General features: G+C 39.7%; 2 protein-coding genes and 1 long non-coding RNA gene across 3 annotated transcripts; all 3 read right to left on the bottom strand.

The window, feature by feature from the left end:
* Positions 1 to 734: 734 nt before the first annotated feature.
* LOC108890169 (uncharacterized) lies at positions 735 to 11,032 on the bottom strand. Its single transcript, XR_001962115.2, has 3 exons — positions 10,878 to 11,032; positions 6,212 to 6,314; positions 735 to 2,298 (listed from the first exon to the last, which is right to left on the bottom strand). It is a non-coding gene; the product is annotated as an uncharacterized LOC108890169 (long non-coding RNA).
* Positions 11,033 to 12,619: 1,587 nt separating this feature from the next.
* Positions 12,620 to 23,091, bottom strand: LOC108890176 (magnesium transporter NIPA2-like). Its single transcript, XM_018687000.2, is given in 11 exon segments — positions 12,620 to 15,398; positions 16,172 to 16,342; positions 16,344 to 16,385; positions 16,779 to 16,858; positions 17,182 to 17,349; positions 17,869 to 18,029; positions 18,152 to 18,242; positions 18,502 to 18,558; positions 19,277 to 19,408; positions 21,113 to 21,217; positions 22,827 to 23,091. Coding segments are annotated over 11 exon segments (1,248 nt in total). The 5' UTR covers positions 22,867 to 23,091; the 3' UTR covers positions 12,620 to 15,197.
* Positions 23,092 to 24,168: 1,077 nt separating this feature from the next.
* On the bottom strand, positions 24,169 to 26,225 carry LOC108890171 (insulin). The gene is made up of 3 exons (XM_018686994.2): positions 26,057 to 26,225; positions 25,513 to 25,708; positions 24,169 to 24,507 (listed from the first exon to the last, which is right to left on the bottom strand). The coding sequence occupies exons 2-3, from the start codon at positions 25,694 to 25,696 to the stop codon at positions 24,341 to 24,343; spliced, it is 351 nt and encodes a 116-aa protein (XP_018542510.1). The 5' UTR covers positions 25,697 to 25,708; positions 26,057 to 26,225; the 3' UTR covers positions 24,169 to 24,340.
* Between the last annotated feature and the right edge of the window lie 631 nt (positions 26,226 to 26,856).

Genomic DNA, 26,856 nt, shown 5'->3' with positions numbered 1-26,856 from the left:
TACAGTATGTGGTCAAAAATGTCATAAAAATGTCATAGTACAGTGTGTGGTCAAAAATGTCATATTATGTGGTCAAAAAAGTTATAAAAATGTTGTAGTCCAGTAAGGCATCAAAAATGTCATAAAAATGTCAGTACAGTGTGTGGTCAAAAAAGTTATAAAAATGTTATAGTTCAGTATATGGTCAAAAACCATCAAAAAATGTCATAGTATAGTAAGATGTCAAAAATGTCATAAAAACGACATAGTATTGTATGGCGTCAAAAATGGTCAAAAATGTCAAACGTCATGATATAGGAAGGCGTGCAAAATGTCATAAAAAAATAATATTATGTGGTCAAAAAATTTATAAAAATGTCGTAGTACAGTATGTGGTCAAAAATGTCATAAAAATGTCATAGTACAGTGTGTGGTCAAAAATGTCATAAAAATGTCAATATATTATGTGGTCAAAAAAGTTATAAAAATGTTGTAGTGCAGTAAGGCATCAAAAATGTCATAAAAATGTCATAGTACAGTGTGTGGTCAAAAATGTCAGAAAAATGTCATAATATATTATGTGGTCAAAAAAGTTATAAAAATGTTATAGTTCAGTATGTGGTCAAAAAATGTCATAAAATGCCATAATAAAGTATAGCGCCAAAAACCATCAAAAAATATCATAGTATAGTATGGTGTAAAAAAACAATGCGTCAAAAATGGTCAGAAAATGTCATAATATATTATGTTGTCAAAAATGTCATAAAAATGTCATAGTACAGTGTGTGGTCAAAAATGTCATAGTATAGTATGTAGTCAAAAGTGTCATAGTAAAGTAAGGTGTCAAAAATGTCATAAAAATGCCATAGTGTAGTAAAGCGTCGAAAACCATCAAAAAATGTCACAGTATAGTATGGCATGAAAAATGGTCAAAAAATGTCATAATAAAGTATAGTGTCAAAAATGTCATAAAATGTCATAGTACAGTATGTGGTCAAAAATGTCAAACATGTCATGATATAGGAAGGCATGCAAAATGTCAAAAAAATAATATTATGTGGTCAAAAAATTTATAAAAATGTCGTAGTACAGTATGTGGTCAAAAATGTCATAATATGTCGTCAAAAATGTCATAGTACAGTATGTGGTCAAAAATGTCATAAAAATGTCATAGTGTAGTAAAGCGTCGAAAACCATCAAAAAATGTCACAGTATAGTATGGCGTGAAAAATGGTCAAAAAATGTCATAATAAAGTATAGTGTCAAAATGTCATAATAAAGTATGTGGTCAAAAATGTCAAACACGTCATAATAAAGTATAGCGTCAAAAATGTCATAAAAATGTCATAATATATTATGTGGTCAAAAAAGTTATAAAAATGTTGTAGTGCAGTAAGGCATCAAAAATGTCATAAAAATGTCATAGTACAGTATGTGGTCAAAAATGTCATAATATGTCGTCAAAAATGTCATAGTACAGTATGTGGTCAAAAATGTCATAAAAATGTCATAGTACAGTAAGACGTCAAAAATGTCATAAAAATGTCATAATATATTATGTGGTCAAAAATGTCATAAAAATGTCATAGTATAGTATTGCGTCAAAAATTGTCAAAAAATGTCATAATAAAGTATAAAGCGTCAAAAACCATCAAAAAATATCATAGTATGGTGTAAAAAAAACATCAAAAAAACATAACGTGTCTAAAATGGTCAGAAAATGTCATAGTATAGCAAGGCGTCAAAAATGTCATAAAAACGACATAGTATAGTAAGGTGTCTGAAATGTCATAAAAATGTCATAATACATTATGTGGTCAAAAAAGTTATAAAAATGTTGTAGTACAGTATGTTGTCATAAAAATGTCATAGAATAGTATGTAGTCAAAAGTGTCGCCAAAAATGGTCAAAAAATGTCATGTGTACAATATGTGGTCAAAAAAGTTATAAAAATGTCACAGTACAGTATGTGGTCAAAAATGTCAAACACGTCATGATATAGGTGATGATATGGTGATATAGGCGTCCAAAATGTCATAAAAATGTCATAATTTATTATGTGGTCAAAAAAGTTATAAAAATGTCATAGTGCAGTATATGGTCAAAAATGTCATAATATATTATGTCATCAAAAATGTCATAAAAAGTCATAAAAATGTCATATTATAGTAAGGCATTAGAAATGTAGTAGAGGTAGTGCAGAGGAGGGGGAATAACATCCGTCTCTGGTGTTATTTGGAAATTATAACCAGTCTCATGAACCGTGTTGTTTTCTTTGATCCATTTCAGGTCCAGAACTTCAGCTGCTGTCATCTCCTCCTGCAGAGACACAACATACTAATCACTGAACCTGATCAATAAATCTGATCAATAAATCTGATTCCCTGTTCTAACCTGTCATTAGTCCTTTCTAAAAGTTAAGTCCAACATGTTTGTAGGAGTAGTAACTGTAGTTCAGTCTTTATCACATCATTGTCAAGTTTAAAAAACAGAAACAGTTGTTTTCTCTTTAGATTTTATTTGTAATCATTTCATCTGATATTATTTTATATTTAAATTCATCCTTTTCTGTGAATTGATCAAACATCAACTTTGTCAGTAAACTTTATTAAAGATTTGAGTCAAATGAATTGATTGATTACTGATCGATCAGATAACCTCCGGTCTCAGTGATGGTGTCAGCGCCCTCTGGCGGACAGGTGATGTAATGCTGTTTTATTTATTTCACAGAAGCAGCAGTTCTGTGAATATTCTCATTCATCCAGGTCATAGTTATCCAAAGAAAGGTTTAATCGAAAGCAACTGGACTTAGTTATAGTCTGGAAGACGTTTCACCTCTCATCCAAGAGGCTTCATCAGTTCGTGTTCACATCTGACCAGGCTGGGACTGGTCCAACTGATTTTTTTGGTGTGGAGACCCAAGTATTTAACCTCTGTGGAGGGCTTAAAAAAAAAAAAATCAAAACCAAAGAGGTGCAAGCCTTTTCCAAACACATCAACTCTGTGGACAGTAACATCAAGTTCACCAGGGAAGATGCCAAGAATAACAGTTTGCCCTTCTTGGATTGTCAAGTCAATATAGAAAAGGACAGAAGCCTCCACATTGGGGTATACAGAAAACCCACACACACAGACCAATATCTTCTTTTCGACTCACACCACCCTTTGGAACACAAGATCGGGGTTATCAGAACTCTGCAACACAGAGCTGATAACGTACCCACAAGCTCACAGGCCCAAGGGGAGGAACACAAGCATCTGAGAGATGCCCTCAAAACTTGTGGTTACCCCACCTGGACCCTTTTGAAAACGGCAGCTGTTTCCAAAAAGAAAACCATTGATGTGGTGGGGAAAGAAAAACAAAACAAAAGAAACAACATAGTTATTCCATATGTGTCCGGGTTATCGGAAAAACTCAGGAGGATCTTCAACAAACCCAGTATCCCTGTGTATTTCAAACCCGGCAACACACTCAAACAGAGACTGGTACATCCAAAGGACAGAACACCACACACTCACAAGAGCAATCTAGTGTATGCAGTCCAATGCAATGAGGAATGCAATGACCTCTACATTGGCGAAACAAAGCAACCATTACACAAACGCATGGCCCAACACAGGAGAGCGAACTCTTCAGGCTTGGACTCTGCTGTCTATCTACATTTAAAGGAGAAAACCCATTCCTTTGAGGACAACAAGGTCCACATCCTGGACAGAGAGGACAGATGGTTTGAAAGAGGAGTAAAAGAAGCCATCTATGTTAAAGTAGAGAAACCATCTCTCAACCGACGAGGAGGTCTAAGACACCACCTATCTCCAGTATACAATGCCGCCCTTTCATCCCTTCCTAGGAGACTTAACAATTTGACCTCTAGGAAAAAACAACTTTTCACATGTGTCTTGCCTCATGTGACTCCAACGACTGTCGTTACAACACAATCGGACACTAACGAAGTTGAAACTAATGGTTTCTACCAACGACTGTCAACCTAACGACTGTCGTTGACACATGGAACACAAAAGAGCCATGACATCATCGGTCTGGTGAAAGCCCCCCACAGAGGTTAAATACTTGGGTCTCCACACCAAAAAATCAGTTGGACCAGTCCCAGCCTGGTCAGATGCGAACACGAACTGATGAAGCCTCTTGGATGAGAGGTGAAACGTCTTCCAGACTATAACTAAGTCCATTTGCTTTCGATTAAACCTTTCTTTGGAGAAGCAGCAGTGGTTGTTTGTTTGCCTAATCTGTCTTTGACAGCTGTTTACTGTCATATGATGTCACATCCTCAAAACACTGACAACAACTGATACATAAACACATAATAACCTACATTTTAACAAGAAAACAAACCAACAAATCTTTACAATTGATGGTATATCACTACCAGATTTTTACTTTTAGTCTTTTATTTTTTGCGGTTACATTGAAAAATAGACATTAAACCTGATAAGTCAGAGGAGCTTTAAGTTGTTGTTTGTTTTAGATGACAACTAACACTGATATTCATCCACCACTTTATGAATCATCATGAAATAATGTGTTGATGCTCTGAAGCCACAGGGCGACACCAGATTTTGTCTTCCATTTCCTGCTCGACATGAGATGCTTTAAAACTCTGGTAAAAAAAATCTCCTCTATAGGCCAGTATAGCTGTCAGATGACGTGATATTGACTCTCTCTCCAGTTTAATTATCTGACATTATCTGGTATTCTCATTAAAAGACGTCAGGCTCTGAGAGAAAAGTTGTGACTGCTGCTAAAATGACTGAACATTAAAACGCTGCTTGATGAAATTAGACAGCAGGAGCTTTTCTGATGAGTGGCGCTCCCCAAAAAATCCACTTCAGAGATGACTGGCAGGGAAATTTGGGCCGAGTTGAGAAATGGAGGCAGATCACAGAAACCTCACTCCAGTATTGAAATGATAATGTGACGGTAGTGGCTGGAGATGCTCGATCTGCCGTCACTTTTACTGACATTACTGAGGAAACTTGCCCAGCAGGAGTGACACATCAACACGATCAACACACCTGGAGCTGGAGAAATCTGAAAGCTGTTTTCTGAAATTCGATGAAAGCCAAACTGTTCCTGAGGAAACTGAAGCCCTTCAAGGCGAGTAAGAAGTTGTTGTCTTGTTTCATGTTGCTGCATCTTGGTGGGGTGACGAATCATCACCAATGACAGGAATAAGATAAACATAAACAACAAAATTTACTAAAAACAGCTGGTTCTATAATTGGTTTGACACTGATTCATAAGAAAAGTTCCTCCACTCTAAAATGGCCCTAACTCTACCCCTGGTCAGAGAAGTAGAGCTGGTCATCAAACATGGCATCCAGGTTCCAAGAGTCCTGAATAGAACTGGTTCAATAACCAGAGCTGTCTAACTGAAAGACTCAAAGGCAACTGGACTTCTTTTAGGTTCCTTGAAGACATTTTCTCCTCTCACCCAAAATGCTTTTTCAGTTCTAAAAAGCCCACCCCTCCATCATGCCATCAGCGAGTTTCGGGATCACCTCCTCGGGGTGGGATGCATCCAGGAGAGTATTTTTTTAGGCCTTTGGCTTCAGACGTGGTCAGACAACACATTTTACAGAACAAACTTATTTGTTTTCAAGCACCCTGGACCCTCTCAATGTACTGAAGACAGTGATCTGAATTTTAATTGCTGAAATATTTCTTCAGTTTGTGGTAAAATGTAAGAAGCAGCAGATTTTGTGCTAAGTTTTACAGTTACAGAGGCTTTGCAGAGAACATGAGGCTTTTTAAAAACGATTTGTTTCATACTAGAAAGTTCAGTAAGTTGAACATCTTTGTCTTTGTCTTTGCCTCTGGATCTCTGGTTCCCCTGTGGCTCTTTCACCTTTATTGATCCTCCTCTTGGTGCAATGTCTTAATTTCCACTGCTCTGAAACTTTTCCTTCCTCTCTTTCTCTTTTCTGCACAAACTGCCATTGTCTTTATGACGCTTAAACCACCCCTATCCTCCCACTCCATTCTCTCTCTTATGATTTTGTCTTTTCATCCTTGTTTCTCTCCATTAGCTTCTGCTCTTTCCTGTGCTCCCAGGACCTTTCATTGAATGGTTTGGTGTCCTAAGGGGGACATCATATCATGTAACACCTCATTACTCTCCCAGCTGTGAGGGAGGACGGAGACAGACTGGGCTGAAACAAAGCCGACAATTAGCCCCAGAATGGCCCTGATTAGGAGTTTGTGGCCCATTACCTTTCACTGCTGGTCTTTGTGGAAACTTCCAGAGCAGCGAGGCGGAGGAGGAGGAGGACTGGATCCCTGAGGGGCTGCCGGCAAAACACCAGACCATCCTTCACTGCAAAGAAATATAGAGAAGTGTGAAAAAGTGTAAATGAGCTTCAAGCACTTTGAGGAACTTTAGTGTGAAGACCAAGATTCAGTATGTCAGAAAAGTATAAAAGCTCATGAGGAGGTTATACAGCATTATTGATTTATAGGACTCCTCTCTATGTACACAATCAGTTTGGTAAAATAAAATGCATTTACTTAACTACAAACAGTTGTGTGGAAATAAAGTATAAATCACTGAAATATAATTAAGTGTCAAGTGTTACAATTAAGTTTGCCCCCTAAAGGGAAATGTTTGGGCGCTCTTGTGTTTTATAATCTTATAGAGAATCGTCTGTTTATAGAGTTTTTAGAGTTCACAGCTGTAATCTCAGTAAGAACAGAGTAAGGAGAGATAATACTATGAGCTCTTTTTAGAGACAAGTGTTCCAAAATATATTTTAAAAACTGAAATACTGTCATTGTCTTAAGACTCTGTGTTCCTGATAACAGACTGAACTGTTACGACGGATAGACTGTCTTTAACATTCTGCAGAATTCAACCATCCTGACCTTCTTCCTGAGTAACTCTCCACTGCAAGAGTTGAGTATTTGTTCTCTGTTTAAAGCTTCAGTTGTTCCAAAATCGTCCTGTGGTTACGTTACTGTCTGCAGAGGGAGGAGGTTGTGGTGGATGGGTCGACAAAACATGAAACTTTGACTGTGGCATTTTCATGTTATAAAATGTTTTTATTCGAACAAGTGAAACCATCTTGCTGGTGCGGGGCGTGTAGTGTTCTGATGCAGAGTTACACACAATATATTTTGTCACGTTATATGGATGACTTGTTGCTTTACTTACTACATACTAGGGCTGGGCGATAAGGTAAAAAATATGATCACAGTTTTTTCCCCATATTGACAGATATATAATCTGTTCATTTGAAGGGTATCCTGATAATGGCTGAAACCTGAAGGAAACCAGTGGGCTCATTAGTTGTACTTTTAGGTTGTAAAAAATAACTTCATTTTGTAAATCTCATAGTTTTATCTGAAATGTACAGCAAAGATTCTGATGCAGGTTTCACAACTTTCTATTTTACTCTCTAGCCAGACGATCATCATCACACAGCTCATCCCGTCATCTCTGCAGCCCAATAATTAGAGTTACTCTACACATGATGATAATAATAATCACAGCTCTATCTGCTGCTGCTGATAAGGACTCTCCGCTGTAAAAAGTCACCGTAAACCAAAAGCTGTAATTACATTTTGCACGCTTTGATTAGCTTTCCTTAATTCCCTGACAGCCAATCAGCTTGACTCCTCTGTCGGGGTTGCTCATCTTTCGTCCATGTTTGATGGTCATTTAAACCCCCCTCCTCCTCCTGCTCCATCTCCCATAATCCTCTCTGAGAGGTTGAACTGGCTGCCTCGCAAATACAAAAAGCCTCTTTTTTCCCTCCATCCTGTGGCGCTCTGACAGCCACTTTTCTTCTTATCTGACAGTTTAACAGATGCTCCTCCGTAATTCCTTCATAAACCGTCCATCTGCTTCCACAACTCATCATTGTGTCATGATTTTCTAATCCCTCAGTACAAACCAGAGCATCGTCATTGTCCTGTTGCTCCTCCATGTTGGACATGGATGAGCTCTGCCATGTGTTTGAATGTGATGTTCATATGCACAGTATATTAAAAGTTATTTGCTGGTCATAAAAAAAGCTCCAGTAAAAGGTAAAACGATGGAAAACCATGATGAAAATCTGATGTTTTCTGTCCTGGATGTTCGGTCGTCCTTGGACCTCCATCCCTCTCCTGGATGTCTGTGCCGGTTTTGGACCATGGTCTACATCCTCCACGAATCCCAGCCTCTTCTTTGTCTCACTTTCCTTTTGCGTGTTTGTGTAGTTTGTCGTCTTTCCAGGTCTTCATGGTGGAGAGGAGGTCCTGTGGCTCAGGTCCGCTGTTGGTGGCGCCTGGAAGTTGCTCCTAATCCTGTTTTTTTTTTTTTGCCTGGAGTTTTTCCTTGTCTGACTGAAGGGTCTGAGGACAGAGTATTAGTAATTAGTCATTAGTTTTAGAGGTATTCTGCCCTGAACTGAAGTGCAATACACATTCTGACCTGATGGTGGCGTTACATGGTTTCATCCTCTGGAGACCATGAACAACTAAACCAAATTTCTTGATGATCAACTAGTTATCATTAACATTTCAGTTCAGAAGCCAAAATTGTGTTTTGTGAGGTCACAGTGAACTTGACCTTTGACCTATGACCTCCAAATTATAATGAGTTTGTCCTTGACTCCAAGTGAATGTTGGCACCAAATTTGAAGAAAATCCCTTGAGGCGTTACGGAGATATTGCAATCACAAGAATGGGACAGATGGCATAAAAAGAGATGGAGCTTATTCATAGTTTTGGTGGAACTACCCTTTAAGCATCATGGGTACTGAACATGTACCAGACCATTAGGCTCAGTATTGAACATAAAGATAAAAACAGATGATTTTCAGGTTGAAATGTGTTAAACTCTCGTCTTTTATCCCCCTGTCTGGTCTTTGTTGCGTCTCCGCCCGGACTGATTCAGCCAAGACGGGAGTTAAAATAAACCTCCTGTCACATCACTACACAACAACCTCTCAGTGTCTTTTATGATTTCACACCACTGGGAGAATGAAAAAGTAGGAGGAGGCCGATTTGGCTCCGTTTGTAGCTGCATATCCTCCCCGTTTTAAAAAACCACGAGGAGGCAGAGGGGGCGTTGTTTCAATTCGAAGCATGGACGTTATTTCCCTGGCAGGAAGACTTTGACGGAGGCTGCTAGAAACTGACAGAGATCCTTGACTGAGAGGGTGTAATTTGTCTATAAGCCTCCTTAAACGCAGCTCATGGAAGGACGTGGGATGGGAGAGGAGGAATAAGGAGTTTCTCTCGGGTGTGTTGTGTTATATTTAATTGAAAATCCACCTTCCATTAATCAGATTCCTTTAGATCTCTCTCCTGTATCCCTCGGCTGTTAACTCTGATGAAGAAGTAGGCCGAAGACGACTGAGATCAAGAAAGATTTATGTTATTGTCACTGCTGTTAAATGAATTCTTTTTCTCTGTCAATGTGTACAATAAATCAATTTCTCTCTGACTTATAGGATAAGGGTTTTATTTTGTTGGAATAAGAAGCTAAAAAACATTTGTTTACACACAAGCAAAGACGCTTCACAAATAGTAAACACTGAGCTTTATCTCTAAACCAAGATCCCTCTTGTCCATTAACACAGATATAAAGGTGTCAGTTTGTCACTGACAGGCTCAGATTGTTATTCTAAGTGTCTGACCACATTATGGATAGGATTCCTACAGAGACAGAGCTTTTTATTAGAAAGAAAGAACCTTTTTGTTTAACCAGATACAGTGGTTTTTATCACTGCCAGACTCCATTGACAAAAACAGGAATTTTACTGTGAAGACACAGGAGCTGCTGGAATACCACTGCCTTTGTTTGTGTCATTTTGTGGTACTTTTAAATTCCTGTTTTTGTCAGTGGAGTCTGGTAGTCATATATAGTGATGTTTCACCTCAAAAATATACAGTTCACATTTTTTTAACAGCCTCAGTAATTTCCCAAAACTGTTAGTCCCTGCAATTTTTAATCAAACAGGAGAAAACAGTGCATTTGTTGGGGAGGATTAAGCGGTGGGTTAATCTACATTTGGTGCTCTAGTGAGTATCTGGGACAGCAGGACGTTGTGTGTGGGACAGCAGTCAAAATAAAGTGTGTCTGTGTGTGTTCATGGTGATGAAGGAACATGTCATCCAGTGCAACAGTGTGTGTTTTTAATAGTTTTTGGAAAACAAATCAGCTCCATCACGGATGTAAAGTTCATCATATGTGCTGAGGTCACCTGGATGTGCAGTTCAGACCCGTGACACCTACTCAGCAGCCTCGTCATCATCCTCAACATTTACGGTCAACCAGAGGACCATTATAAAACCCTTCCCGGGGATGCTAGGACTCCTCATGAACAGCCTGCTGAATATTCAGGTCACCAATTCACGCCGCTCTGTTCACTGATGAGGTGAATCCAGGTAAACGACATTCCCCCCTTATTGAATTTCTCAACACCAATTACCACACAGCAGGGGCTAAAGACGAGCAGTCGAGAGGAGGAGGAAGAAGAGGAGGTTTCAGTAATCTAAAGTGTGTGTTTCATGGAGCTGTGTATTTAATATTAATATTTTATACATGAAGTGTGATTAATGGTGATATTCTTTGGAAGGAGCCCAGACCCTCTGCTGAGCCCTGGTCAGTGTTTTGTATCACAGTGACACCCAGTGGACGTCTAGAGAACAGCGTTTCAGAGGGGACTGGTCAAAGCAGTCCAAATGTCTGCTTTAAAATCAGCCTGTTTGTGATTTGTTGACAACGTTAAGACAAACACAATCAAAACGATTATTTTGCCCCCTGTACTCCTTAATTTACCTCTGCCTTTCTCGGTTTAATTTTTTCTGCTGAGGTAAAGGGAGCTAAAAAAACTTTAAGGGTCATTTTTTAAAGTCGTGTTTTACACAGAATACACAAATAATGTTCTACCTGATGAAGAAGAAGCTCTGTGGAGCCGGAAGTCAGTTGTCTTTGGTTAATTTCCTCCTGTGGATTTAATTATCTCCAGTTAAATCCACATTCTCTGTTGTTGTTCTGGAACACGTTCGACTGTTTTGCTGCCTTCCGGGTTGTACGCCATGTTTCCTAGTGACGGACTTTCCGTTAGGTGTCAACCAATCAGCAGCGACGTTGTAAATTTCTTCTTCTTCTTCTTCTTCTTCCAGTTTAACAGCATATCGCCACCTACTGTACCGTAGTGTGCGTGTGCGATAAGGGTTTCTGTACTTCCGGTTATATTATCATGGCGGCCATTTTACTTCCCGCTATAAGCAAATTATGTATTTTACATTATATCCTCTGAACCAAACATGATAACACAGAATAAGCAGCGTCTACCCCCATGTGTTGGTGGTAAAGGATTACAGTCGATACTACATACATCATCATTAACTGTGATGTGTGAACTGATGAATAGTAAATGGTGAATAAGCATTCACTTGGACATTTGGAGGTCAAGGTCACTGCGACCTCGCGTCCGTCCCATCCAGTATCTTTCAACAACTTGCTCACTTTTAAATGTGACAACCATACAACAAAATAAACAAAACACCACGTTCAAAATAAAACATTCTGTGGCTCAAAATGATATGGTAACACATGTTCAACAGGTATTTCTGAGTTCTGGAAAAAGTGGGTTTCCACGATAAACAGCTATTTGTTGTGGTTGAGCAAGACCCCAAAATATCTAACATGAATGTACTTCTATTTATAGTGGACTAATATCAATTATTACAAACGTCTTTGTAACATTGGAAAATTCACTAACATATTAGGAATGTAAATATATCACATACAGGAGTAAATGGTTTGTTAAAAGTACAAGCTTTGAGATCCCATGTAAAAACTAAATAAATAAATAAATTCAGACATGTTCATGCATTAAAATGATTCTCTCCTTGAGTCACAGCTTACCAACCTTCTGATGTGTCATGAAAGCAGCATTCTGAGGTCAGAGGATCTATATGGAAGTTCATTAAAGTAGCTGTAATCAATCTTTATATTGAACTTTTACTTTTACATTTTCTGATACGTTTATTTACTCAATGTTATTACTTTGTAATTCAGATTCCTCTGCAGCGTCAGTGTGAAAGTGAAACAGACTCAGAGATTCTCAGCGAGCGGCTGCAGGTTTGTGGAGTTTCCTGTCTGACACTAACTCAGTCAGTTTGTCTCCCGATGATTCAGCTGCAGGATAATTAGTCCTCGGAGGTTACTGACAAAACACTGCACCGACAACAGCCCGAGAGTTTCCCCACAGGAAACTGTGCCAGAACAGAGTGTAATGATGACGGCTGGCTTCAGAGAAGAAGAACAGGTTTATATGGAAGAGTAAATAAGCTGAAAAACGACAGAACAGGTTATTATTCTAATGATCAGAGTAGCTGCTTTACTGTGATCCAAAGTGGCGGGAAAATGTCAAACGAAGGAAACAAAGCTTTATTTGAAGACAGATTACAACGTTCAGCCCAGTCCATTAGTGATCAGAGGTTCTGCTCCTGTTTTTAAAGTCAGATGACATAATACCATAAAAAACCTGCTTCTCTCCAAGATTTCCAGTTTTCATGTTAACGTCCCCGACAACCTCTGTAGTCTCATTTAGACACTTGTTAGCAACCGCCTTTTTTAAGACACGTAAAATCTTCAGGAGTACACAACAGAATACACAGCAATAAAACTGTACTGAACTTTATTGAAATGATCTGAGTGCAGTAAAAAATCTAAAGTCATGTTGAAAACAAACAATAAATATAAAGTTTGTTTAAGGCGACAGAATCAGAGACAGAACTAAACCAGAGTCACACGTACTTTGAATAAATGCTAATTTTCCAAAACATAACAGTGTCATTGTTTCTTGCAGACAACATGTGGTTTAGAATCATTTCAATAAAAAACTACAACAGCTCAACTAGAAACCTGCTGCAGGAAGATTTACAATAATAAAATCTGTGAACGTCTCATCTGATTTTTCAATGTTGGCTCGTAAAGGTGAAGTTAAAGGAAGAGTTCAACGCTAAGATAAACTAAACTAAACTAGGCTAAACTACACTAACCAATCAATCTGAACATCTCAGAGAGAAAGAGAACTAAAATTAAAAAATATAAACATTTATTTAAAGTATGTGTGACGTGACGTGAATCAGCTAAAACAGCGACGTGTTCCTTTAAGAACAGTTTGTATCTGTTTGTATGACTCATAGTGTTCAGTTTGTATCTGAACACTATGAGTCTGTGTCTCCACAGACTCATAGTGTTCAGATACTTTAATTAGTTTGTTCCTCTGAGTTTCATGAACTGAGTCGTCAGCAGCAGAAATACACACATGTATATTCATCATTACTGATCAGTGTAAACACAACTCGTCAGGAGTTAAACAGTAAGATCCTGTTTTCTTTTGGCCGTACCTGCAGTTTTAAACCACTGGGACAAAACCTTAAACAAATCTTTGCACCACAGATTTTGTGGTAATTTTCTAATTTGCAAAACAAATGAGTTATTTGACTGTTAAGTCTCAGAAAGGACGATAAACAGCTTTAGAAGAACATAAGCTGTTCCTGGCTGTTTGTACATTTGTTTTATGTGTTCTCTCCTTTAATAAAGTTATGAAGTTGTGGTAAACACTGAGCACTGATGTGTGTCGTCTTGCTGCTTCATGGACTCATGGCCGTCAGCAGAGAGGAAACAGGAACAACACGTTAAAATCAAATGAACAGAAGCAAAGATGTGTCACTCTGCTCTTATTTCCTGGCACCACAGAGGACAGTCTTCTAAAAACAAGGAGGTATCCCTGCTTCGTTTTTAAAAAACAAACTGACCTGTGTTTGAACATTGGACCTCTAGTTGGACGGCGTAAACATGGCAATAAATAAAATATTTCACCAGCCATGTGAATTAAACAAATGACATATAAGTACACACTGAGACTTTACAATAGAAAATACAAAAAAGAAGAAAAACCTTTCAAGATATATAGATTCACCAGTTACTATAGAATAAAGTGAATCAAGTGCTTTAGAAACATCTTTTTGAAATGTTGCATTTGTTAATTTTTCACCAAACTGAGTTCGGTTTTAATTCTTCTAAAACCTTTTTTTTTTTAAAGCAGTAGTCCGGTGATATTCTGTATTTTTCTTACTGTCAACAAACACCACGAACAGACAAACAAAACCAACAACGAACAGATCTTATATGAGACAAAAACCTTCATGTTCTCTTAAGAAAATAATCTGCAGATGAATCTATTACTACGATAATCAATTCTGTTTTAAGGGAACGTTTTTACCTGGTTGACAGTTCAGTCTTAAGAGCTGAACTTCACTGAGAATCTTCATGTTTTTAAGTTTCTTTCAGCATCACAGTAATCCAGTGATACTTGTTTGTACATAAATGTCTACACTGCAAACAGGAGCTGCTAATGGCTGAATGCGGCAACTTTTAACTGCCAGTTTTCCAAAATATGAACAAATATTTTGGACTGAAACCCCTGACTTGAAGCAACGGTCGTCATCAGCTCAGTTTCATTTTATCTGCCAAGCCCTCTGCTCTCAAGTTACAGTTCACACCTAAAAATAAGCTGCAGGTTATTATTTATTTACAGCTGATTCCCATTCAAGACGAGGCTTCAGGTGCCATCGCTCATCTGCAGTTACTGAAAAAATGCTCCACATTAAAACAAAAAAATATCTATAGACGAAAGAAGATGTTCCATGTTGAGTGGAAGGGACTAGGAACCAATGAACTCAGAGCTAAGACACAGAAAGATTGGGAACAGTATTGAGAGATGGACAAACATGGGAGATGATGACGATAAAACAATACTGTGTAACATCAGCCTCGACCTTCAAACGCTGAATAAAGAAAACACTCAGGTCTTTACTTAAGATTTAGCATTTCTTTGTAGTTGTTTTTTGTGTCTTCGTGGTTCTTTAGCGTTCCTTTGTAATCAACTGTTGTCTCTCTGTGGTTGTTTAGAGTTTCTTTGTAGTTGTTTTGTGTTTTGTGTCTTCTGCAGTAATTTTTTTCTCTGCGGTCATTTTGTGTTTCTTTGTGGTGATTTAGAATTTCTTTGTGGTTGATCTGTGGTATGTGTTTGTTTTGTGTGAAAGCTCGTGGATCTGAATAATGAACTGAAATGCCATCAAACTAGAGGCCTGGACCTTTAAAAAAGTGCACATCAGTCAGAGCGAGGACTACAGCGCTCAGCAGTCTGAACTACAAAGTTCAGACAGGAAACACAAACCTCTCTCTGTTTCAGCTGATGATGAAGACTCTTGGTCCCTCCTCTCTCATAGGAGGAAGACTCTCTATCACCACATTGTCCATCAGTCCGTATTTATCCTCTTTTTTATTCCTCCGTGTTTCTTCTTGTCTTCCATTGGCTGACACCTCCTCCGCTAGACCCTCCCTCTCCACTGGCTGAGACAGCTGATTGGTCAGCTCCTTCATCGTCATCTGCATTAAGACATCAAAAGATTTAGTCTTACATCACATGGTGAAAAATCATAAAACAGTGACCTAAAACCTGTAAACAATACTGGGCTTTGTTGCATCTTTCCAAGACACTACAAACAGTAGCAATGGCAAAAACTGACGTTTAATAAACAGTTGATTATTAAAATATTTTCCAATCAGCTTTCAGTAATGACAATAAAAGGTGCTATATGTAGGGGCGTTCAGGTTGAAACTTCCAACAAGGAATTCAGAAATTCTCATTTCTGAGTATAAATGCAACGCATCACTAGTCATCAAAGTTGAAGAAATTCCCTCAGGGTGTTTATGATATATTGCCTTCAAGAGGCCAAGAACATGTCACCTGTCAGTGACCTTGAACTTTGGCCTTTAACCACCAAATTCCAATCAGCTCATCCTTAAGACCAAGCAAACGTCTGTGGCAAATTTGTAGGGATTCTCTCAAGGCATTCTTGAAAGGTTGCGTTCACAAGGCTGAAACAGTGAAGGCCGAAAGGAATCCAGTCTTCAGTTTTAGAGGTATTCTTTGACTTGAACTGAACAGTGCAGTACACAATTTGACCTGTTAGTGGTGCTAGATGAAAAGTCAGGGGATCACCAAAGTCTTGAGGCTTCATCCTCTGGAGACCAAATTTCTTGGCAATCGATCAACTAGTTATCGACATATTTCACTCTGAACCAAATTGTGTGACCATTAAGTTGACATTCAATTATAACTCAAAAAGACATTAAAGTTGGAGGGGAGGGGCCACGACCTGCAGCTCTCTGAAGAGGTGGAGCATGGCCACGCCCACCACGATGACCATGAAGGCCCCCAGCGTCGTGACCACGTCCACGGCCGACATGCTCCTCCACTCCTGGAAGAGGATGATGGAGGTGGACAGAACAACGGAGGTGAAGAGGACGTAGTAGATGGGGTAGACCAGCAGAGGTGTTGAAGGTGTCCAGGGACTTGTTCAGGTAGTTCACCTGTGGGTGGACGGGTGAGGGAGATGATACAAAATTTCATCACGATACAGCAGCAGTGAACAAAGGTCTGGACAAAATATACACGATGATTTAAAATGAATGAGCAATTTAACTTTAAAAACACAGTCTGTAACATGGTATAATAATCTGTTGTTAGGACTCAAAAAAAAAAACATAGTTTAATGACATCCTGAAGTACCGTTGGATCATGGGAGTTCAGTATCTCTCAGTATCATTCAAGAGGTTTTTACTAGGAGCTGAATTATCCTGAGGTCTCCTCCTCTCCAAAACTAACAGACTCAGTGATTAAATCCAGTAAAACACTGAATAAAGCAGTTTCATGTTTAAAATCAGTGTTTCTTCAATGCAGTTTGGTGAAGCGGAGTTACTTACCTGCGTTACTATGGAGACAATGAGTGTGATAAGCAGGATCCAGGTGAGAGGACTAGCGAGCACTGAGATATCGTACAACACTAAACACAGAAACGGAGAGAAGATCGTGAGTATTTAAAGTCCTACTCCACAGATTCATGTCAAATCTGGTGACTACAGTACCCACAATGCACCTCAACTGCTGCATTTTAAACGTGTAGCGGCTGCTAATGTTTTCAAAGATGCAGCAGAAGTTGTCAACTTCTGGGAAATCAGTTGCAGTTTCTCTAATGAGCGGATTTCCTCTGCGAACTGGACATCGTTGGCTTTTGGACAAACCAGGATATTTGCAGTCCGTCCCAGTGTCAACACTCCTGTAATGTGTAAAGTGAGAACAGAACCATGTTGGATGTGTTTTTTTTACCGGTGTTGATGGCGATGGCGAGGCCCTTCACGGATGAGACGGTGAAGGCTCCGAGCAGCGAGCAGATGCTGATGTAGACGAGGATGTTGGATCGACCGAACCGAGGGGAGAAGTACAACACAAGCGCTGCACACAGCACCAATACGGCCGACACGTACACCAGGAAACCTACGACACACACAGACACACAACAGAGTTATTACCTGACATGAAGACATGAGTCATCTTCAGTGGAAACCAGCAGCAGCTTTTTAAAGGAGGATGATCAGGTTTCTTTCCGTTTGTTCGACTGTTGTGTTGCTGGTGTCAGGTTTCAGTTGTTAATGTGCTGCAGATGTCAATCAGGTTTCTCGTTTTATTGGTTTTGTAAAGTTCCTCACGGCCTTGGTCCTAAATATTTATTAGAACCTTTTATTTTTTTGTATTTTATCCTTTGTTTTAATATATTGTATTATTTTGCTATTCTAAATTTATTTTTACCTCTGGTGTTTCATCATTATAATTCTGAGAGATTCACGATTCGTTTCCTCAGTTCCTGTTTTATTCACTCTTTTTTTGATAACATAAGAAAGTTGTTACTTTGTGTGCTTTATTCACAACCACTCACTGCAGCAGCTGGTTAGCGTAGCTTAGCATAAAGACTGTAAAAAGGTGGAAACAGCTAGCCTGCCTGTAGCAACCACTCACCAGGCTCCAGCAGCTTGTTGGTCATTTCCTGCAGTGAGGTCACTTCCTGTTCCTCTGGGGCGTGGATGACCAGCAGGATGCTTCCCAGCACACACAGCAGACAGCCGAGCTTCCCCACCACGTTCAACACCTCCCCCAACAGGTAGGAGGACAGAACTGCACTGAAACACACAAAAACACACAAACAGTCATCAGTTAAAGACAAACTGAGCACAAACGTGTTATTTGTCTGTTTTTTAACTTCAGATAAACTGAAGTTAAAAGATTAGAGAACTGCAGCTACCTGATGAGGACACTCAAAGCACCCAGCGGCGTCACCAGCGTTGCTGGAGCAAACATGTAGGCAACAAAGTTGCAGACCTCTCCAGCTCCCACTGCAGAGTTCAAACATGAAAACATCAGTCGTAATAATGTCGCACTAAATATAAATCATCAGTCAAATGAGAAGAGTCCAGCACAGAGATGGATCCAGGGTGTGTTTGTTTCTTTTGAGTAAGGCTAACAGTTTCCACCTGCTTCCAGTCTTTATGCTAAGCAAGGCTAAACACACCCAGGACCCGCAAATCTTTGTTCTGACTCAAAGAGATGAAACTAATATCCATTGCCTTGATTATAAAAGTAACTGATTCTTACTGGTTAACAGGCCTCCCCACCACAGCCAGTCCTTCAGGTAGCCATGACCTCCATCACCTACACAGAAACACACACACTGTCATATTTTGTATACAAAAGAAACATTGTGCTACCTTATTATTTTACAGGATAACGCCTGTATTTTACACTGAAACATTGTTATATATCACCACCAGACTCCATTGACAAAAACAGGGATTTTAAGTAGTAAGTAAGTAAAATCCCCGTTTTTGTCAATGGAGTCTGGTGGTGAGATACATATATATAAATATATATATATATATATGTGTGTGTGTGTGTGTGTGTGTTTCTGGTTAAACTAAAAGGATTTTACTCTTTAATAAAAAAAGCTCTGGGGTCTAGGTTCAAACATACCAGTTATCCTTTATGTGACAACAAAACTCAAATTTATCCTGAGATTTAAAGATAATTACGTCCTGATCATGGGCTTTGATAACTCTGTAACAGTAACAGTGAACTTTCAGTGACTTGTGCAGTGAAAAGAATCAAAGTATAAAGACCAGTTTGTCCAAGTTGAGCAACTTTCTATTTGATCAGTTGTTTCATAACAGAGGCTAAAATAAAAAGTTCAAACCTTTAACTCTCTGGTTCCCACAGATTTTTTATCTTTGAATTATAGAAAAACCACGACCACAGAGTTTTTACATGTTTTAGCAAACTGATAAAATCAATCAATCATAAACACGATAAATTCATGTTAGTATGTGACTCCAAACACAGAGAAAACACTCAGAACCATGGCAGGTCTGCTCACCTGCTCTGGTGTGACCGGTGTTGGCCAATCGGAGCAGAGCTTTCTTCTTGAGAATGACGCTCCCACCAATCAGGAAGGCGGACAGCAGGGCCAGAGTCAGGCCCAGCCACAGGTTGTAGGTTGTGTTTACATCTGGAGACAAACAGTCAGTCAGCTGAGTGTGTGTTTGTCAGGGTGTGTACCCGTAGTCTGTGTGTTCAACAGCTTTATCAGACCTGAAAGAATCTACCGAATCAGATTTTTTGATAACGATTCACCTGCTAATCAGAGAGGATATTATCAACATGAGATTTTAATCCTGTTTATGGATCTACAGGATCACTGGCATGTATTTTACATAACTATGAAATCTGAAGTGTACCAGCAGAGTAGTTAAAGAGTTATTCAGCATTAAAAAAAGTAAAATCAGGTGCTTTAAAACTCTTAATACCCAGGTCACAATTATTGCTAAAATTAGCATTTTCTCCGAATCATAACTCAGTCGAATCTGAACTCACAGACATGAAATACATATTTTTAGATTCAGTGTGATGCACACTTTCTGACGATATCATTATGTCTGATGTTCATACTGAATGATGCCCGTTCATTGGCTTAGAAACCACAGACAAAAAGATGCTCCTTGAACCTGCAGAACTTCATTCAGAATCCTCATGTTTTTAACTTTTCTTCAGTGTCACAGTAAATCAGTGATAATTATCTGTACATCCATGAGTTCACTACAAACAGGAGCTGCTACTAGATAATTCTGCAACTTTTACAAGTGCCAATTATCTAAAATGTAAACAAATATCAGCTGAAATCAACAGGGCTCAAGTTTCAGTCCACTGCTTAACAGACTGACTCCATGGCAACATTATACTTCCTGTTTACATCCCACATAATGGGAGTATTATGGGAATTGTAGTTAGATTATTTTATTCTCTGTGCTTTTACACTGACCGTCAATGAAAATGTATCATTCATTCACGTATCATCATTCAACTGTGGTGTCGATTTGTTTTACATTTGTTTTACATAATTTAATTTAACATCAGTGATTTTTAGTCTTGATTTTAAAGAAATCTGAAAATAGAGACTGTAAATGGACAAAGGTGAGATTGAATATAAGAGACATTAACAATAATATTATTAATCATCATAAAAGTGCAGATTCATGCAAAAAATACAATGAAAGAACTTGTCATAAATGTTATAAAATCTAATTTAAAAGTGTCACAGGTTGTGTTTTTAAACATAATTACTATCATTGAAAATCCTTTTTAAAATAAACATATTGATCCATTTATCATTAATGATTAAACAGTTTTTTGTTCTTTTTATGAAACTGACACGAGTAAACAGTTTGTTTTCTGTGTGAACGTGGTGTCACACTGTGATCTGTCCTCCAGATACGATGAATAATGAGTTCCTCTGAAACTTCTCGTCTCTTTCTTCTTTACATATCAACTGTCATGATGTTATCACAGACACTGACTGTGAAGGCACCAAATATAACTTTATTTAAATTCATCTGAACCGGTCTGAGTCACTCTCTGACCTCTAACAACCAGGAACTACTTCAACTCCCATTGTTTCATTTAAAGTTCAATCTGCTGACGCAACACGACAAAACAATGAGGCTCTGTTCTTCTTCTTCTCTGCATCATGAGGAAGTGAGGAGACTCTTTCCTCTTGTTCACAAAGGATTTCATGTTCCACAGAGAAGCAGGAGCACAGTGTACGACCTGATTGTTTACACACAAACAAAGACTCTTCACAGGCGGTAAACACTGAGCTTTAACTCTAAACACAGACCAGGTGTGTGTGTGTGTGTGTGTGTGTGTTCAGGTATACCTGTCGATAGAACGCTGGCATTCAGGTGTGTGTGGGCCAGTGTTTGATCTCCAGTGACCACACACACTGCAGACTGGAAGCCGCACCACAACCTGACCACAGACCCTGCAGAGACAGAGAGGATCCGGATCAGTCAGGTCTAATGTCCTGAGAATCTTTAAACCTTTTATTCTCACTTCCTGTTTGATATCAGACACTTTCCCCTGGTCCATGAACGAGCTAACCGCTAATAGCAACGGATGACCGTCCACGTCAATGTGCACTGAGATAGGATAGGATTCCTACAGAGACAGAGCTTCTTATTAAAGAGGAAGATCCTTTAGTTTAACCAGAAACATCTCTATATATCTCTACCAGACTCCATTGACAAAAACAGGGATTTAACCAGGAGCTGCTGGAATACCACTGCCTCCATCTGTTAGTGTGTCTGTGTTACTGTGTGGTACTTTTACTTCAGTAAAGTATCTGATTACTTCTTCCACCACTGAAAGTCACACAGTAACACACAACAACAGATCAAGGCAGCAGCTCCTGTGTTCTGCTCTTTAAAAATACTGTTTTTGTCAATGGAGTCTGGTACTGATATATAGCGAAATATCTTGTCATGAAAATAATCTACAGTTCATTTTGTTTTTTATTGTCGTTCCATGTGAAACACAAACGTCATCCTGCCTTGTAAGTGTTTTCACAGCCTTTGTACACTGAGGCCTCAGTGTTGACAGAGTAAATATTGAACCTCTCTGCAGGATGTGCTGATCTCTTCTCTTGTTACTGTGATCTGTACAGTGGTCAAACCTGTATTACCTAACCCTACACCTAATGACCTGCTGGGTTCAACAAACGCTGACAATGTTCTAATTGCTGGAGATTTCCAAAACTTCAGCTTCACTGCTGCTTGGTTTCTCCTGACATCGATGTCCAGCTTCATCTTTTCTGTCGTGGTTGTAGTTCTATCTAATCTAATGGCTCACAAGATGATTAACAAGACAGGGAAGAAGAGGCAGGAAAAACGTTTCTGCTACACAAACGACGATGAGAGAATTTAGGTGCTGATACTGACTCCATTGACAAAAACAGGGATTTAACCAGGAGCTGCTGGAATACCACTGCCTCCATCTGTTAGTGTGTCTGTGTTACTGTGAGACTTTCAGAGGTGGAAGAAGTAATCAGATACTTTACCACAGTAAAAGTACCACACAGTAACTCAGACACACTAACAGATGGAGGCAGTGGTATTCCAGCAGTTCCTGGTTAAATCCCTGTTTTTGTCAATGGAGTCTGGTAGAGATATATAGAGATGTTTCTGGTTAAACTAAAGGATCTTCCTCTTTAATAATTCACTGTCAGTGAACGTGTACTTTATCATGGGCAGTTGATTCATCAGGTAAAAGCTGCACTGACTGACTGAATATTTAGATCATTTACACCAAAAACACCCAGGTTCAAAAACACCTGAGTTTTTCTTTAAGACCAGTAGAATATAGAGTCATTAAAATAAATGATTTTTACACATGATTGAATCAGATTTATTACTACACATTATTCTGTGGGACCTTCTGAATATTATGTACTTCTACTTCAAGTACTTTCTGATGCTGATACTTTAGTAGTGATCGAGTATGACAGTGTTTCCTCCTCGACAGAGAAACAGTGAACACACCTGTAAACACAGAGAATAAGTTTCAGTGATGAGGGTTTGAAGAACAGTCCTTACCGTTACTGCACGTCTCATTGTTCAGGTGAACATCCCGCATCGTGTCGCTTCGGTGAGGCGACACACCGGGAAGTTAAACAACAGCCGTCCTGAAGCGGTCTGAACAGGTCTACAACACTTTATCCTGGGACATGAGGACCGGGGGAGGAAACACACAGCGGGTTCGGTGACAATAATCCAGCTCCGCGCATTGAACCGACGCTCTCTTTCCCCGAAACCAACAGGTGAGAACAGACTGAGCACACCGGAGGTGAAGAGACACCTGACCCCGCCCCGCCCCGCACCACCCCTCCCCGCCGGTAGTCCCGGTAGTCCCACAGGTAAATCACCTTCAGCCCGGAGGTGCACGAAACAAGAGGAAGCGAAGGTGACAAACCTCTAAAGACAAAAGTTCAAAGTTTAGCAACAACGACAAACACATCACAGACATTTTATATTACATCCAGAACAGCTTAAAACTCAACACAATGTCATTTTATTTCTGTTTAATTCTGTTACTGTAAATTTAACATAATTAGATAACACTTGTATAAACTGTATTGAACAGACTGAAGATGATTTTAAGTTAAAGTAAGTGTTTGCATATATCAGGTCCTGCTTGAGTTCATGAAATAAAATTTACATTAAAACACAAATCTCTTCTTTGTGTTGCCTGTTATTGAAACAGAGGGGCGGTGCTGCCCCCGCGTGGCCGATGTGAGGAAAACAATCACAGTCCTTTTTGCGTCTCATGAAAATAAGAGCAATTAATGGAAGAATATGAGAAGAAAATTTGTATGAATGAAAAATGAGTAAGTTTGATTTACTGTATAATCAATATATTTTTAAAAAGTAACTAATAAAAAACTAATTTATTAATTAGTCAATAAATGTACAAATGGTTTTGGACGGACTATATTTTTGCTCGTAAATGCAACACAAGTTGATAAAATACATGTTTTAACTGAGTTATATGAAGTTGTTGCATGTGTCAGGTCCCGTTTGAGTTCATGAAACAGAATTTATGAAAACAGCTTCTCACACTCTGCTGTGTTGCCTGTTGTTGAATCAGAGGGAGGTGCTGCCCCCGTGTGGCCGATGTGAGGAAAACACCTCAGTGAATGAATCTCAGTCATTTTTTGCATTTTATGAAAAAGAGAAATTAAATGAATTAATGTGATGAAACATTGTATTAGAATAACAATCTGAGTCTGTCAGTGACAACATTCTTCACTGTGGTGGATGTACATTGACGTGGACCACTTTAGATTACACTGCAGCAACTTTAAACGTGCCTTATAAATACTACGACTTGTTCTCATTTTGACTTTAGTACAATTAATAAACACGATGAACAAACGTCTCCTGATATTTTCTCAATTCACGAAACTTTATTTTCTAGGAAAAATAATTTCATCCGTTTCTCAGCACTTCATTTGACAGCGGTTGGTTTTTCAGAGAGAGGACGGCGCCGTCGCTCCTCTGATGGAGGGAGGGTGGGTGGAGGGTCAGGTGGTTCAGGCTAAGCTGGCTGTTCAGTTGCAGTAGTTCTGCAGGTCGAAGATGTTGCAGGGCTTGTGGCAGCACTGCTCCACGATGCCTCGCTTCACCATCATCTCCATCTGGTCCTTGAAGGCGAACTCGGCCACTTCGTTCTCGCCGCCCGTCGCCGCAGCTCCGCCCGCCTTCGGAGGGAGGAAACCTGACGGGACAGATGATTCATTCAAGGGGAAGATCGCAGTTTCTGCAGCTACATCCACACTGACCTGATTTAGTTTTAAAACGTATTGCTGTTGCTATGGTTACGCCATGCTCCTCCAGAGTTTTCAAGAAAAACCGCTGGTCCCATTTTAGTTTGAAAACTCTGGGTTGTGACTTAGTCTGGATGGAAACGATGATGCAGACGCCCACGTTCACTTCCTGATTGGTTCTTATCAGTCACAACATATCCCTCCCTGATTGGTCACAATCTGATCATGTGACCCGCTTCAACCTCAGCTACTACGACGGATTACAAATGATGGGCGGTGCTAACCTCAGTGTGTTTGCGCGCAGTTGTGTAGCAGTGTAGCAGCAACAATAGTGAGCTGCAGGAATTATTCCTAAAACCAGGAAGTAAGTTAGCATGTTAGCATTTCCTGTTCCCTCGTCCTAGACACATACGTTAGCTTCCCGATCAGTTCTCATCAGTTACAACATACCCTTCCCTGATTGGTCACACACTGATCACATGACCTGTTTCAGCCTCAGGCTACTAGCAGTGGATGATGAATTACAAGTGTTGCTAATCTTGTTGTCTTTGCTAGCAGCTGTTGTGTGGAATACTGCAACAGTTAAATAAAGTGGTGCAGGAACGAGTCCTAAAACCAGGAAGTGAGTTAGCATGTTCCTGTTGTCAGTGTGTTTCTGGTTAAATGTCTGAAATAAGGTCTGTGGTTTTAACACAAGCTCAAGACATTTTCAGGTTTTATTCTCCGACATAAAATGGGTCAGTAAATCCCCCACTCCTGATGTTTGAAGCTTTTACGTGTCTTAAAAAAGGCGGTTGCTAACGAGTGTCTAACCGCTGAAACATGAAAACCAATGCTAACTTCCAGGTTGGACAACAAAAATACATCATCCCTGCAACCAACTGCAGCGTAGATGATCTACTTCCTGTTTATGGCGACGCAAACGTGCCCAGTGTATGTTTTAAAGTTCATCTCACCCAGCAGAGGGTCGACGTCTCTCTTGGGGTTGTAGAAGAAGCCTCTGTCGCCGCAGACCAGGTAGAGGGCGTCGACCAGGTGAGAGCCACAGAGGTGCTGCGGGGGGGCGACGGCCTGGGAGCCCGGCCACGATACGACCAGTAAGACCAGCAGAGAGACCGACTGGAACCACAGCGCCGCCATGATGGAGGAGAGCTGAACACAAAGACACATAAACAACCTCAAACTGCCAATTAATCAATCAGCCTCTGATAAAAACTGATCAATCACCGTATCAATAAAATATTACACCTAGAAACATAACTACAGTGCTAATGCTAGCATAACAAGAAACATCAACATCCGTATTAAAGAAAGAGAGGGAGGAACTAAACGAGGAGATGGAGGTGAGGAGAGGGGAGGAGGAGAATTACTCCCCTGTGGAGTCGTCAGAGGAGATGATGTTGGAGGAAGAAAAGTGGAGGAGATGAGGAGGTCATCTGTAGAGCCAAAAGAGGAGAAGAAGGAGATGGAGGTGAAGATGAAGGAGGAGGAGGAGCTCACCTGTAGAGCTGGAGGAGCAGAATGAGGAGAGTCTGTGATGAAGAGGAGGAGCTGTAGCAGGGAGCAGCTGAGAGGAGGTTGGTGTGAGGCAGAACAGAGGGTCTCCTCTCCTTTTATACTCCACCACCTCCACCTGGACACGCCCACTGCCCTGTGTGTGTGCGTGCGCTTCTATTACATATGGGGACATAAGTCTAATAATCCACACTGTGGGGACTCACTCAGCTTTTGATGTCCCCACAGTGTAAATCATTAAATTTAAGGATGAAAATTTGAATTAAGTTCATGTTGAGAAATGAATGGAAGTCAGTGGTAATGTCCCCTGAAGTAATGGAAACACAGGTGTGTGAGGACACACAGATAACCTGCCAGTCAGCAGGTATTAGAGGACACAGGTTAGTTCTGATTGACTGGTTACAACACTTAGTAAAACAAACAGAGCTAATGAGCCGACATGATCTGATCACCTCCTCCTGACAAATACCCATCAGCAATCAGCCTCCTGCTCCTCCGCTGACCTCAGCAACAGAGACAGAGCTTTTTATTCAAGAGTAAGATCCATTTAGTTTAACCAGAAACATCTCTATATATCTCTACCAGACTCCATTGACAAAAACAGGGATTTAACCAGGAGCTGCTGGAATACCACTGCCTCCATCTGTTAGTGTGTTTGTGTTACTGTGTGGAAGAAGTAATCAGATACTTTACATGAGTAGAAATACCACACAATGACACAAACACACTAACAGATGGAGCTCTGTTGGTTTGCGTTCTGCTCGGTAAAATCCCTGTTTTTGTCA

Source organism: Lates calcarifer, unplaced genomic scaffold, assembly GCF_001640805.2.
Source record: "Lates calcarifer isolate ASB-BC8 unplaced genomic scaffold, TLL_Latcal_v3 _unitig_1695_quiver_769, whole genome shotgun sequence".
Classification (NCBI taxonomy): domain Eukaryota; kingdom Metazoa; phylum Chordata; class Actinopteri; family Centropomidae; genus Lates; species Lates calcarifer.
The sequence above is the reverse complement of the archived record's forward strand: the minus strand, read 5'-3'. Positions and strand labels throughout refer to the sequence as shown.